The sequence below is a fragment of the Haliotis rufescens genome, unplaced genomic scaffold (genome assembly GCF_023055435.1).
Source record: "Haliotis rufescens isolate VD_foot unplaced genomic scaffold, xgHalRufe1.0.p SCAF_79, whole genome shotgun sequence".
In the NCBI taxonomy this organism is placed as follows: domain Eukaryota; kingdom Metazoa; phylum Mollusca; class Gastropoda; order Lepetellida; family Haliotidae; genus Haliotis; species Haliotis rufescens.
The window spans coordinates 881,349-897,226 of NW_025964371.1; the positions used below are offsets into that span (position 1 = coordinate 881,349).

Below are 15,878 nucleotides of genomic sequence, written 5' to 3' on the forward strand. Positions count from 1 at the left end.
TTTATATTTACTTATATATGTGTAATCTTATAAAAAATAACATCTTAAAATCCCTTTCCTGTTCGTTTTGAAAAACGATATGTATTTTCACTGGCCTTAATAATGTGTGATATTGGATTGATATGAATATGTGATTTGAGTTGATTGTGACAGGAGAAATTTAATTAAAAAGTAGATGTTTTTATTTGAGGTAACAATTTGTATTTTTATCAATAATAAAATTGTCTATAAATGACCGAGAAACAAGTCTACTAGAGTGAGGATGAATAGCTCAACAGAAACTAAATGTTTCTCTTTTGGATCAGCAAGTGGCCACATAATTAAAATATTGTTCCTTGTATTGCACAGTTGGTCTCAGAAAAACATGTTTTTAGCCAATTTGATAAAAATACTACATATTCAGAGACACTCAAGTGGATGCTTCACTATACAAACGTCGCATGGTTATGCATCTTACACACATACAATTGACATATGTATCTCAGTATTGTTTTGTGTCTTTCAGAATGGACACCTTCCCGAAGTGTTCCGTCTGTCATCAGGAGTTTACACTAAAAGGTCCAGTCTCGTACTTACTGCCCTGTCTACACGCTGTGTGTGAGACGTGTGTGACATCTGCGGCTGGCGGTGTGATATCATGCTCCACATGTCAGAGGGAGGTCAACCTCACAGACACATGTCTCCAGAAGGATGCAGTCAGACAGAAGGAAATATTCCACCTGACCGTCAAACAACGCCCCACAGAGCTCCTCTGTACATATGAAGATGACGGGAACCAGGCTGTGTGTTGGTGTCAGGAGTGTGAAGAGTTCCTCTGTGAATACTGCCAAAACATGCACAGCAGCGTCAAACTTTCCAGAAATCATGCTGTGCACAACTTTGGGGATATAACCCCAAAAAAACTTGAAAATGAAACCAATTGCAATATTCACGAACGGTATCCACTTCATTTGTTTGACAAAAGCTGCAACGTGTATATCTGTTGCCAATGTAGGAGAGGAGAGCATGCGGATCACGAGGTTGATTACCTGGATGAAGCTGCTGAAGGAGTTACACAGCGGATTGAACAACACAGGAAAGATCTGTCAGCGTTACTGTCTCGTCAGCAAACACACCTTCAGAGCATCAGACAAGAAACGCAGTTGACCAACAGGACTCAGGACACATTGAGGAAGACAATAGAACATACTTTCCGGTCTTTAAGATCACACCTTGACCAAAGGGAGAAGGAACTCCTGATTGATCTTGAAAGTTTGACGAGGGAAACCAAGGCAACTCTACATGCTTTTGAAACCTCATGTGAAGATCATCATGCAAGATGCACCGACATTTCAGGTTATATCCGAAAATGTCTTCTCTATGCTTCCAAATCAGTCCTCGTACAGCTGGAGACCACTGTTGAGGGGATGACTCGGACCTGCCTAGAAACTGCTTCGCCTGAAACACATGATGTACCTGAAGCTGTCTTCAACACCAATGGCTTGTCCAAACTGAAATCAGATATGTCTGGATTTGGGAACATCACTACCTTGAAAGAAGATTCAGAAGGGGGAACACCTGAGGGTATGCATATCAAAACAGTTATTGTGCTTTATTGATGATATGTGCCTATATTCTGCTGCAACTTAATAAAGGTGTTTCGTTTTTTGTTTGTTTGTTTGTTTGTTTGTTGTTTAACGCCACACTCAGCAATATCCCAGCTATATGACGGCGGTCTGTAAATAATCGAGTCTGGACCAGACAATCCAATGATTGACATCATGAGCATCGATCCACGCAATTGGGATTGATGACATGCATCTCATGTGTTTCGTGGTGTTATTTTAATTAAAGCATTGTTCTGTCACTCGGGATTCACAATTTGCTTCTACAATTACAGATAAGCAAACACAAACTGATGATGACTATTTGGCGGACCTGGAACAGAAACACGAAATGGTATGTCTAATTATATAGGGATACACGTAGGGATGAAATTGGTTTGTATATCGTTTTGTAACACTCATTGAGGAGAGAATGGTGAAATTGTATAGTTGTTGATACTTCAGAATGGTCAGATAGAGAAGGGATTGGTTAAAATACCCCTTACATGTGCAACCCATAGAGACATCTAAAACCTATTACCCTATTGCTTGACTTGTCCAGACTTGATATTGTTGAAGTTCCTGTCACAAGTTGAAGGAGTTTACAACGTAAACACAACTATTTGCATGTATCCTTACTATGAATTATATATAAAATCGTATTATGAGCTATTCCATTTACTTTTTTGTAGATGCTATCTGAGAAAGATCAAACCTGCCAGGTCGCCTTAGAAACCATTAATCGTCTACAAACATTCTTGATAGGTATGTACACTGTCTGTATTCTGTTCCTTTTACTTGTCCTGTTTTCACTTCCTGTCTGTGGTCTGTTCCTGGTACTGGTCCTGTTTTCACTTCCTGTTTGTGATATGTTCCAGATGCTGTTCCTGTTTTCACTTCCTGTCATTGGTCTTTTCCTGGTACTGGTCCTGTTTTCACTTCCTGTTTGTGATATGTTCCAGATGCTGTTCCTGTTTTCACTTCCTGTCATTGGTCTGTTCCTGGTACTGGTCCTGTTTTCACTTCCTGTTTGTGGTCTGTTCCTGGTACTGGTCCTGTTTTCACTTCCTGTGTGTGGTCTGTTCTTGGTACTGGTCTTGTTTTCGCTTCCTGTCTGTGGTCTGTTCCTGGTACTGTTCCTGTTTTCACTTCCTGTCTGTGGTGTGTTCCTCATACTGGTCCTGTTATCTCATCCTGTTTGTGGTCTGTTCCTGGTACTGGTCATGTTTTCTCTTCCTGTATGTGGTCTGTTCCTGGTACTGTTCCTGGTTTCACTTCCTGTCTGTGGTCTGTTCCTGGTACTGGTCCTGTTTTCACTTCCTATGTGTGGTGTGTTCCTGGTACTGGTCCTGTTTTCTCTTCCTGTTTGTGGTCTGTTCCAGATGCTGGTCCTGTTTTCATTTCCTGTCTTTGGTCTTTTCCTGGTACTGGTCCTGTTTTCTCTTCCTGTTTATGGTCTGTTCCTGGTACATTTTTTGCTTCTTGTCTGTGGTCTGTTTCTGGTACTGGTCCTGTTTTCACTTCCTGTCTGTGGTCTGTTCCTGATACTGGTCCTGTTATCTCTTCCTGTTTGTGGTCTGTTCCTAGTACTGGTCCTGTTTTCACTTCCTCTCTGTGGTCTGTTCCTGGTACTGTTCCTGTTTTCACTTCCTGTCTGTGGTTTGTTCCTGGTACTGACCCTGTTTTCACTTCCTGTGTGTGGTCTGTTCCTGATACTGGTCCTGTTTTCACTTCCTGTCTGTGGTCTGTTTCTTGTACTGGTCCTGTTTTAACTTCCTGTGTGTGGTCTGTTCCTGGTACTGGTCCTGTTTTCTCTTCCTGTGTGTGGTCTGTTCCTGGTACTGGTCCTGTTTTCTCTTCCTGTGTGTGGTCTGTTCCTGGTACTGGTCCTGTTTTCTCTTCCTGTCTGTGGTCTGTTCCTGGTACTGGTCCTGTTTTCACTTCCTGTCTGTGGTCTTTTCCTGGTCCTGGTCTTGTTATCTCTTCCTGTCTGTGGTGTGTTCCTGGTACTGGTCCCGTTTTCACTTCCTTTTCGTGGTCCCTTCCTGATCCTGGTCCTGTTTTCCCTTCCTGTTTGTGGTCTGTTCCTGGTACTGGTCCTGTTTTCACTTCCTTTCTGTGGTGTGTTCTTGGTACTGGTCCTGTTTTCTCTTCCTGTTTGTGGTCTGTTCCAGATGCTGGTCCTGTTTTCATTTCCTGTCTTTGGTCTTTTCCTGGTACTGTTCCTGTTTTCACTTCCTGTTTTTGGTCTGTTCCTGGTACTGGTCCTGTTTTCACTTCCTGTCTGTGGTCTGTTCCTGGTACATTTTTCGCTTCCTGTCTGTGGTCTGTTCCTGGTACTGGTCCTGTTTTCACTTCCTGTCTGTGGTCTGTTCCTGATACTGGTCCTGTTATCTCTTCCTGTTTGTGGTATGTTCCTGGTACTGGTCCTGTTTTCACTTCCTGTCTGTGGTCTGTTCCTGGTAGTGTTCCTGTTTTCACTTCCTGTCTGTGGTGTGTTCCTGGTACTGGTCCTGTTTTCACGTCCTGTCTGTGGTCCCTTCCTGATCCTGGTCCTGTTTGTCCTTCCTGTTTGTGGTCTGTTCCTGGTACTGGTCCTGTTTTCTCTTCCTCTTGGTGTTCTGTTCCTGGTAATGGTCCTGTTTACACTTCCTGTCTTTGGTGTGTTCCTGGTACTGGTCCTGTTTTCACTTTCTGTCTGTGGTGTGTTCCTGGCACTGGTCCTGTTTTCACTTCCTGTCTGTGATCTGTTCCTTGTACTGGTCCTGTTTTCACTTCCTGTCTGTGGTCTGTTCCTGGTACTGGTCCTGTTTTCTCTTCCTGTCTGTGGTCTGTTCCTGGTACTGGTCCTGTTTTCACTTCCTGTCTGTGATCCGTTCCTAGTACTTGTCCTGTTTTCACTTCCTGTCTGTGGTCTGTTCCTGGAACTGGTCCTGTTTTCACTTCCTGTCTGTGGTCTGTTTCTGGTACTGGTCCTGTTTTCACATTCTGTCTGTGATCCGTTCTTTGTACTGGTCCTGTTTTCACTTCCTGTTTGTGGTCTGTTCCTGGTACTGGTCCTGTTTTCACTTCTGTCTGTGGTCTGTTTCTGGTACTGGTCCTTTTTTCAGTTCCTGTCTGTGATCCGTTCCTGACACTGGTCCTGTTTTCACTTCCTGTCTGTGATCCGTTCCTGGTAATGGTCTTACTTCCTATAGGACGTACATTTGACACAATGGCCTAAATGTACCAGTTATATTTTACGCTCCAAATAAAAAGACCCAGCAGTATGTGACCCATCTTCCCGAGGCAAGAGCGTTAACTGAATGTAAAAAGTAAAGTTTCCATCCTTGCCGAGCTAGGCTGGAATTCCTGGGCTCGATCGTAGCGCCACCAGCGGCTATTACGGGTTATATTCCCTCTATGTCCCTGGCCTAGACATATCGGATTTAACCTCTCATATCGCTACATTTGCTTGAAATAAAATGGCGGCGCCAGGTCAAGACGATTTGATCGATAACCAAGATCTTTCTTGTAATAAAAAGGGTCTTACTTTGCGAAGTGCTTGAAATAATGTGAGTACCTGGGTTAAAAACATGAAACAATTTAGAATATTTCTTTTGACGGCATGTTGACAGTACACATGCTTTGTTTATAAACTGGATGTTGATGTTGTTACGCGATTTTGATAGGACTATGCATGGACATAGTTAGTCAAGCCATTACATAACTCCATAATTCGAACCTAGTTCGGCATGGGTGGAAACTAGACTTATATAGTCCGTTAACTCCCTTGCCTCAGGAAGATGTATCTGACCCAGTATGACACGGTATGTGACCCAGTATGTGACCCGGTTTGTGACACAAGTACCCCTGAGTCACACAAGGACAACTCTGTACTGTTATTTTCTTGCAGGTTTCCCAACTGAAGGCTGTGTTCATCTGCTGAAGACAGGTGTAGTAGACAGACGCATGGTCCTGAATTGTGAGTACCTAAACTGAAGATCAAAAGAAAGTTCACATAAGAAAATGTTGAACAACCCAAAAATTGCATGCAGACAAAAGTTGGAACCAAAAAGACACCGAACAAACGCCACGTTTTAATGCAGAACTGAGAGAGAGAGGGCCATTGGTACGGCCATGGTGGTGACTCAACAAGGTCAGATTGGCTTTCTAAACAACGTCAACGTGCCTGTACTGAGTGCGTGAGTGAGTGCGCTTGATTTAACGCCGCTTTTAGCAATATTCCAGCAATATGACGGCGGGGGACACCAGAAATGGGCTTTTGTATTGTACGCAGGTCGGGAATCGAACGCGAGTCTTCGGGGTGACGAGCGAACGCTTTAACCACTAGGCTACCCGACTGTCCCGTGCCCGTACTGCTTTGACCCTCACGTTCTCCCATCGAGCACTTGTGGGATCATCTGGGTAGAGAGCTGAGGAGACGACCCAACCATCCAAACAACTTACAGGAACACATTCCGGCAATTGTCATCTGACGTTTGACCCATACATGAGACATTGAGGCGTCAATCCTCGCCAGGGGAGGTCACACGCGGTATTGATGAGGTCGGCTCAATGTCACCTTATTGTCCGCTGATTTTCCAACCCATTTATTGGCCTCAGCCTTTGTCACGAATTTCTTTGGGTCTTTGCTTTCATTTTACATTTGATCAAATTCAATGTCAACTTTCTGTTGATCCTCAGTTTACATCATCCGTTAAGTGGATATATACCCACACATTCAGTCTACTGAATCACTGCACAGTTACAATTTAGACATCATTGAGGAACTGGCATTGCTGTCATCATCACAAACACCTTTGCCACACATTTAGAAATATATCTTCCCTTAAGGGAAATGTGAAACAGGCACCTTATAACTAGAGACAAGTTAAACATTAGAGTTGTGTAATATTAGTCCATGTCTATTTGTTTTAAACATGGGTAGACAAATCTCACACGCAAATAATTCAAGAGTGTCTCAGTTCAGACCTTGCTTCAAATCGTTCAATGGACTCTGTTTTTTATGATTATGGAAAGGGTTTGTCGCTTTTATTTACATTCTTTCATTGATTTCTTACTGCAAATCCTCTCTCGCGAACCGCTTAATATTATACCACTGAAAACAAACAGGGCCCGGAAATCATTCACACCAGCCAGTATTAGCCTTTTAAATGATTATATGTTTAATACTTTTGAACAGTTCGCTGTACACAAATCTTATTCTTTTATTATCCCTTTTATTAAAGTTTACTATTGCTGTGATATAAATACATATATTTTAAAATACCAATCCTTGTCGTCACATTGGAAGCGTTTAATTTTCTAATCGACTGTGCAAAACAGATTTCCCTTGGGATAATAAAGTCTTATCTTATCTTATCTTATAATATTCTGGAAAACTTAAGTTGTTTCTGATTTGTTGACAAATAATACAAGCACAGGTAGACATTGTGTCGTCATATGAGGGTTCAAATACAAAATAAGGATCAATGTTTTTAGAAGGGGTAAAGCTGGTATGAGGAAGATATGTATTTAAAAAAAATCTGTTAATCATATATTTTCATAGAAGACCCGGGGTCTCACCAGCAAATACAAGCCTTGCTACATGCAGTTTTTCCTGAAAATTGACGATAGGATGATGTCACGGAGTGTATTATCACCCGCAACGAGGTGGGATGGGGGATATCGGAACGGAGCCCGTCCGTCCGTCCGCCTGTCCGTCCGTCCCCTTCCCAAAGGGGACACAGTTTCTCAAAAACCATTCAAAGACAGAGAAATGAAATTTATACACCGATTTTACTGGTCATGACCTAAGATGGGTTCAAAATTTGGTGCCGTAAATTCATTGTTTACAAAGGTATAGCCCTTGCTCCACGCTTTTCAACTTTGTGCATACTGCGTGAATTGGGACACGTTTTCTCAAAAACTACAGACCTTAAATGAATGAAACTTTCCAAGTCTCTAAATATTGTTCGAAGAGTTCGAAAATTTGTCTCCTCATTAATACTCATTAGAGAGTCATGGCCCTAGCTCCGTGTTTTGTTCAACTAAGTGCATACTTAGTGCAATGGGGAAAAGTTTTCACAGAAACTTCTGTAGTCACTCGAATGAAAGATTGCAGCCTTATCTAAAGGATACTTGTCAAGACTGAGTTCGAAAGTTGGTCCCATAAATTATCTGTTTACAGACTTCTGGCCCTTGATCCAGGTTATTTTACTTGGTGCACAGTGTGTGCAATGGAGACATGTTTTCTCAGAAAATACTGGAGTTAGCTTATTTGTTGCTTAACGCTGCACTCAACAATATTCCAGCTATGTGACGGCGGTCTGTAAAGAATCGACTCTGGATCAGACAATGCAGTGATTGACATCATGAGCATCGATTCACACAACTGAGATACCATGACAAGCATCAACCAAGTCAGGGAGCCTGAACCCCTGATCCCGTCTGTCGGGTCCAAAGATATACTTATCAAGACCGAGTTATTTTTTCTAGAGATGTGGCCTTTTGTGTGTTTTAATTTCACATGTAATTACTTATTCTGATGACATAAAGCGGCGTCAGTGACTATCTCTTCTTGAGGCTTCATGTGACTTTTTACACTTAATATTTACTACTGTATGAACAAACAAAATTCTATTGTGCCCCATGGCGAGGAGTGATGACATTGTTTTCATTTTAGTGTAGAGGTGATCTTCCTCATAATTAACAGAATGTCCCTTGTTTATTGTGTTATGGTTTGTGTCCTGTACTGATAATGCTGCCTGTCTACTATCTCCCAACGTCAACCCGCCGAGACACGTGGGTGCACAAGCCCCGACATTGAAACACCATGTCACGTGACACTGTGATCTTATCATTGTTTGCAATCTACATGTCCCTCGTTACACCACGTTGACTCGTATACGCCTGTGATTGCGATTGTTCGACCTCTGAATGTTTATCCCTGTGTTTTAGTTATTCAAAATCTCAGCTGCACTTTTTTCAGATTTATATGAAGTCTAATCACTGAATGTTAATGTTTTGTGTCTTCCGCTCTGATTCATTTACTAACTTACGAACCATTCACTAGATCTCGGGGAAGAATAGGTCTTCAGCAACCCATGCTTGCCGTAATAGGCGACTAAGCTTGTCGTTAGAGGCGACTTATGGGATCGGGCGGTCAGGCTCGCTGACTTGATTGACGCATGTCATCGAATCGCAATTGCGTGGATTGATGCTCATCATGTCAATCAGTGGATTGTCTGGCCCTGAATCGATTTTTTTACAGACCACCGTCATATATCTGGAATTTGCAGAGTGTGGTCTTAAACAACAAAAAAACACACACTAGACCCTTTAAGAACTAAACACATATAATAGATACAAATGTAATACACATAAGGTTTTATTTTCGTACAACTGCAATATGATTATATTACGCTATTTATATATCAGGACAACGTACTTAGCTGTCAATTACAAGCATGTAAATACCATTATATCTTGCGAAACTGTAACTATATGTGTCTCATGTTTTATTCACATATAAACTACATTCATATTTTGTAGGTTTACATCTAAAGTATGACAAAGACAGAGTCAATCTCAACGAAGTCCACATCAACACAGAAGGAGACCTGGTCAACAGGGAGTCGGACACTAGACCTGCAGGGGAGGGGAGACTGAAGAGGTACAGTGGCACATGTAGCACTGCCCCCCTCCCCCAGGGTGGCTGTCCCCAGTACTGGGAGATGAAATCTAGGGTCTGCCTGGATGAAACACTCATAGGGAACTTGCTCATCCTGGAGGTTTGTGTGTGCAGGGAGGAGCAGATGGACGGGTATTGTATAGGTGGAAGTCCCAGATATTACAGCATGACCGTCGCCCACTGTCCTACACACGGCAAGATATGCAGGAAGACATGTAAGGAGTGGAAGTATGTGCGGTGTCTGCCTGACACTCTCCCCAACACAGCATGGGCATCACACACACTACATTACGGTGTCGTCTATGATGACGCCAGGAAGAAGATTGTCTTCATTGATGTGAAGGAGAATAAAGTGATATCGACGTTACACAATGTAGACTCCAGTCAGACACTGTGGCCGATGTTCGGGGTGTATAACCCTGATCTCCTCACCGTCAGCATGACACTTGTAGTGGGCAGCGACATCAACATGACAGAGGAGAAGAAAGCAATGATTGTCAAGGCACTGTCGTGATGGTGGCAATGATTGTCAAGGCTCTGTCGTGGTGGTGAGTGAGTGAGTGAGTTAAAGCTTTACGTCACATCGGCAATATTACAGCCATATCGTGACGAAAACATTTATAATACTGACATTAAAATAAAACACCTGTCATCGACGGACAGTAGAACAACTAGCATATCACAGTTTATAAGTAAAACTAGTTTACATTATAAAAAACGGGCTAGAGATCGCCAGCAACCAAAGTTAGGCCACCTCACTGGGGCCAGTGGTGACTTACAATACTTCTGCTACCTGCTCGGCTCCCCAGCAGGATTTACACCATCCCTTCAGATGCTGGCGATGGTACGCAAGTCGTGGTGGTGACAATGATTGTCAAGGCACTGTTGTGATGGTGGCAATGATTGTCAAGGCACTGTCGTGATGGTGGCAATGATTTTCAAGGCACTGTCATGGTGGTGACATGATTGTCAAGGCACTGTCGTGATGGTGGCAATGGTTGTCAAGGCACTATCGTGATGGTGGCAATGATTGTCAATGCACTGTCGTGATGGTGGCAATGATTGTCAAGGCACTGTCGTGATGGTGGCAATGATTGTCAAGGCACTGTCGTGATGATGGTGATTATGAACACATTGTGAATGAAAAATGGGTTTGGTTTTTAATGATATGTTATGTTTGGCATATGTTGTATTCAATGAGGTTACTATAATATTGAGGAAAATCATCACATTTTAAAGAGACCCATAAAGATTCAGGACTAGAATAGGTCTTCAGCAACCCATGCTCGCCGTAAAAGGTGACTATGTTTGTCGTAAAAGGCGACTAATGGGATCGGGTGGTCAGGCTCGCTGACTTGGTTGATGCATGTCATCGAACCCAATTGCGTGAATTGATGCTCATGATATTAATCACTGGATTGTCTGGTCCCCAGACTTTATTATTTACAGACTGGCGTCATATAGCTGGAATGTTGCAAAGTGCGGCGTTCAACAACAAACAAACAAACAAACCATTTTATGGCCGCCTCCAGCATTTCTTTAGGGCATTTCGCAACAACAGTGAGAGTGAGACTTTTTTTCCCTGCATTCGTCTCCAGGGAGAAAATTCCTGAACATAGTTGGAGCATGCTTCAATGATTACTGATGTGTCTGCGAGTGTAGTTTTATGCGTCTTGAAACAACATTTCCGAAAAATCACGCCTGGGGACACCAGAAATTTACTTCAAATATTTTACCCATGTATGTGTGGAATCGAACCAGGGTCAGTGGTCTGACGAGTGAATACTCTTACCACTGGCCTACCCAACCGCCCCTGATTATTGTGGAAATAATGGTTCACTTTCCCGTAATGTTCTACACCTGTTTCTTATAAGACTTATGAATGCACACTATGCTGTCGGAAGAGGCGACTAACGGGATCGGTTGGCCAGGCTTGCTGACTTGATTGATGCATGTCATCTATCCAAATTGTGTGGATCAATGTTCATGATGTCAATCACTGGATTGTCTGGTCCAGACTCGATTATTTGCAAACCGCCGTCATATAGCTTGAATATTTTTGAGTGCGACGTTAAATAACAAACATTACATATATCTCTACTATGATTTTATTGTCTTAATGTTGAAATCGTGTCTCCATGGCAACAGACTTGAAATGGAATTGAAGGATGGAATAACCAAATAGTTGTTTTATATTTGTTGACTTCTTGTGAAACGTTGTATGCTAATTAAAATGTTGTAAACTGACGGAAGGCATGGATCGTGTTCCATGCCGAGGTTATAAACCTTTCAGTCTTTCTCATTGAAAATTAAGATCAATTAGTTTATGCCTTTATTTTTTTTAAAACTGGGCTTAGATTTAAATGTGTCATGTCTATAGCTATCTATCCTTATGTATAACTGCTTTATTAGGATTTGTACATGCATACCAAACGCTTTCGCCATTTGAATATATGTATGAACCCAGTGAGTGAGTTAAAACTTTACGTCGCATCGGCATTATTTCATCCATATAGCGACGAGAACAAGTTAATACATTTACAATTTAGTTATTTATGCAAAGTTATATTTAACAACAATTTATGAAACATATTTTAGCATAACAATATCATGTATACAGTTTTAAAACACGGGCTATAGGCCACCAGTAACCAAAGCTGGGCCACCTCGCTGGGGATCATGGGGACTTACAATACCTGTGCTTCCTGCATGATGCCCCGGCAGGATTTACGTCATCACTTTGGCTCATAGTGGTTGTGCACAATACTTATCAATATAAACAAAAAGTCATCAATGAGTTGGCTTAAAAACACTGGTTGATGATAGTTACATGGATTATGAAAGGATTACGTGTCACACAGGGGGACAATAACTTTTCGCCACTTCAACCCTCTGGAGAGAGCCTTCAATAATGTCAGTTGATAATAGCATCACAAAATCAAGTATTTGATTATTCACACAAATATTTAAAATGTGTTTTAAACGACTTTTAACAAGTCGAGAACCTTCAGACACTTTGCCCTGATATATTTGAGTACCTTCTAAAAATAAATCTGGATCCTTAATCGGTTTGTATTGACGACAGAAATGAATACAGATTGTCTTGGATTTTGATAATTTGAAGCCGTTTTCGTTCGTCCATTTTTGAATTTTGTTAAGCTGTCTTTCTATTGTATTCATATTCTTAACACAACAGGAAATGTTGAAACCGTCAACAAAAAGTGAACCATCAACGCTATTGTTTAATACTTTAGTGCGACTATTAATTTGGATGCTAAAAAGTGTGATTGATATTATGCTGCTTAGAGGGACGCCCTGATCTTGGCCCAAATGATCAGTTCGTTAGAGCCAACACGTACTTGAAATTGTCTGTTGTTAAAAAATTGAGATATGAACTGAGGTAATCTGCCCCTCAATCCAAATTCATGCAAATCTTTTAAAATACCATGTTTTCACGTTGTATCATATGCCTTCTCTAGGTCGTAAAAGATTGATAAAGTATGTTGTTTGTTGACAATGGAATTCTTAATAAATTATTCTAAACGCACCAAATTGTTAATGTTACTTCTGTTCTTTCGTAAACCACGCTGGATGTCACTCAGGAGGTTATTGGTCTCCAGGTACCAGACTTATCAATTGTTGACCATGCACGCCATGGTTTTACAAACACAGCCAGTTAATGATATTGGACGGTAATTGAATGGACCTATATGATGCCGTCCAGTTTTTGGAAAAGGAATAATAATAACATTGTGCCACGAAGGAGGAAAATTTCCGATTGTCCATATTTCATCCAATATACCAAGTAACGTTTCCAAACATGAATCGGGCAAGTGTTTCTGGAGCTGATAGTGGATGTTGCCAGCTCCTGCTGCAGTATTATGAGCGTAAAGTTCCACCTTGTTGAAGGTGGTTCGTCAGACGGATTAATAGTTGTCAGTATTGTTGGAAAATGGTCACTTCTACAAGGGACATCATGGACCGACCATTCGAATTCATTTAAAATATTTGAATCTTTCAGTGAAAGATCTAGGGTAGAGTATGTGCCATTGGCAGGATGCAGATATGTGTTACTACCATCAATGAAGATGCATAAATCATTGTTTGAAATAAAATCGTCAAGGAATTTTCCCTAATTATTTGTATCAGTACTATGTACTATTGTATTATTACCGTTTAAATCGCCTATGATGATACAGCGCTTCGGGACCTGATCGTACAGAGTCTGCAGATCTGATTGAGGGATAGTTGAGGAAGGTGAGAAGGTACAGTCAACACAGCCACAGCTTGTAGAGTAGTGTTGAGTGGAACAGGGCTATGGATTATGCCCTGCTTCACCAGGATAGAGGAACCGCCTGTACTTTATCACCAGGAGGTGAAAACGAGTGGTAAGTACTGTACTGACCGATATCAAATATATCTGTGTTCTTTAAATATGTTACTTGTAGACAAAAAGCGGATGGTTTTAAATCTTGGATTAAAAGTTGTATTTCATTAAAATTCTTCTTAAGACCTTTGCAGTTCCATTGTATAATTTGTTGTGGATTCATGGTGGTGCTTCCACTGGAGAAATGTCACTCTTTTTTTCAAACGTGAGGAAGACTTTGTAGTACTTCTATCGGTTTCATGTAGAGATGGGGTTACCATCATCTTCAGAGGACCAAAGGAGTTATTGACCTACTGGGACCTCTAAAGGAGAGGTGGCAATTTCTGGTTCTGGTTCTGGTTCTGGTTCTGGTTCTGGTTCTGGTTCTGGTTCAGGTGTTGGTTGAGGAGTCTGAAACTCAACACTTTTTACAGTTTTATGTTTTGGAGGTGTCGCAGACGAGGGTGTCACAGCTGGTTTATTGAGTGAAGAGTTTGTTGTTTAACGCCGCACTCAGCAATATTCCAGCTATATGACGGTGGTCTGTAAATAATCGAGACCAAACAATCCAGTGATTGACAACATGAACATCGATCCACGCAATTGGGCAACCAAGTCACCGAGCCTGACCACCTGATCCCGTTAGTCGCCTTTTACGACTAGCATAGTCTCCTTTTACGGCAAGCATTGGTTGCTGAAGACCTATTCTACCTGGGTCTTCACGGGCACAGTAGGAAGTGGCTTGACAGACTTTATCCATGTCAGATGAGTCTGGCAATTGGTAGAGGCAGTGGTTACAGGAGGACGAAAGACAGACTAGGATAAATTAGTAGTAGTTGTGGTAAGACCTACAAACCTCTTCTTAGCTTTGTGGTCCGAGAGATTCTGTTCTGTTTTGATTCTTATAATTTGTGATTGATGTATGCAGAAGCCATATTGTTCCCACCGCAGTCTGCACACTTCACATCCTTCCTGCAGTCAGTGGCCTCGTGTTTGTCACCACAGCTGTAACAAACAGCAGAGGCATGGCAGGACTAGGATCCATGTCCAAACGCTTGGCAGGTGTAGCACCGGAGTGGGTTTTGGGATATACACCTCCACTCCAATGTTACAATAACCAGCTTTGATCGATTGAGGGATAGACGTTTGGTTGAATGAGTGAGTGAGTTGGGTTTAACATCGCTTTTAACAGTATTCCAGTTATATCACGGCGTGTCAGCCTAATGTGAGAGGAAAGCCCGAAGTGATGCAGGCCTCAGACGTTTACCACTTCGGTGAAACCCACGAGCGCGGGTATGGTGCTGACAAACCTAGAAACATAATCGGGGCAAACCGTGATTCGAACCCACAATCATAGCTTTCTGGCGTGACCAAGGGGCGCAACTCTGCAAATCGAATTGTGGCGCCTTAGAAGACTGGGCCACTCGTGCCCCCTCGGTTGAATGAGGAGAGGTAGGTGTTGGTCGGTTGGACCACACCATCCTTCTTTACAGTGAATTATTTGACAGCTGTGGCGGACTGTTGGTCAAGTTCCTTGGCAATGTCATCTTCGGTCATGCCGGCCAGGCATCGTGCTCTCTCACGGACAATGCCCTTACATGAGTTCAGTGTCTGAGCGCTGAAACAACAACTTTGATATTGACAAACTCATTTCATTTGAGAAGATTGACAGATTGTTGTCAAGGAGAGAGCCACAACGAAGCTTGGTGACATGTGTAACCTCTCCGCAAATACCAGTGATACCTTTTATTGGTTCTTTGTCTTAAGCTTCTATTACAAAGAAACGTGGCCATTAGACGGATCGATTTGATGTGCCCTCGTTTGACGAGGTATTGTCAGTATATATGTATCTTCTTTTTGAACCATAGAGTTGTGAAGCCATGACGAAAGGACAATGATTCTGCACCCCTTATCCCCCACCAATCATGGAGTGTCAACAAGGACAGTCTTATGCTGCAGCGGATTTCCAAGCAACAAGACCGAGGATAAAGTGGTGTTATATTCCAGCAAATTTGACGCGAAAAGATATAGCTATTTACCAAATTAATGGTCAGGCTCGTTCGGCCCATGACAATTAATTGGAGACATAATTCGGAGGTCAGCATCACCAGATTGGCCCATGAGCCACCGCCTCCTAAGCATGGGACTCTAAACAAGTTTTATACATCGAAAGATGTGATAGAAACATTTAGAAATCATTGTTTTATAAATACCAAAAGTGTAACAAGCCCATTGATAGAATCGGGCCAATTCT

At 42.0% G+C, this 15,878-nt stretch overlaps 1 protein-coding gene across 1 annotated transcript; it reads left to right on the forward strand.

Annotated features, from left to right (window-relative positions):
- The first annotated feature begins 379 nt into the window (after window positions 1-379).
- LOC124121846 lies at window positions 380-10,642 on the forward strand. Its single transcript, XM_048388768.1, has 5 exons — window positions 380-1,563; window positions 1,880-1,938; window positions 2,276-2,348; window positions 5,479-5,547; window positions 9,120-10,642. The coding sequence occupies exons 1-5, from the start codon at window positions 441-443 to the stop codon at window positions 9,770-9,772; spliced, it is 1,977 nt and encodes a 658-aa protein (XP_048244725.1). The 5' UTR covers window positions 380-440; the 3' UTR covers window positions 9,773-10,642.
- The last annotated feature ends 5,236 nt before the right edge of the window (window positions 10,643-15,878 follow it).

Bases quoted from the DNA above. Each gene is read 5' to 3' on its own strand.
- LOC124121846 (XM_048388768.1), top strand. From the start codon at position 441: ATGGTTATGCATCTTACACACATACAATTGACATATGTATCTCAGTAT. The intron at 1,939-2,275 runs GTATGTCTAATT...ACTTTTTTGTAG, and splicing joins TGGAACAGAAACACGAAATG to ATGCTATCTGAGAAAGATCA. The intron at 2,349-5,478 runs GTATGTACACTG...ATTTTCTTGCAG, and splicing joins TCTACAAACATTCTTGATAG to GTTTCCCAACTGAAGGCTGT.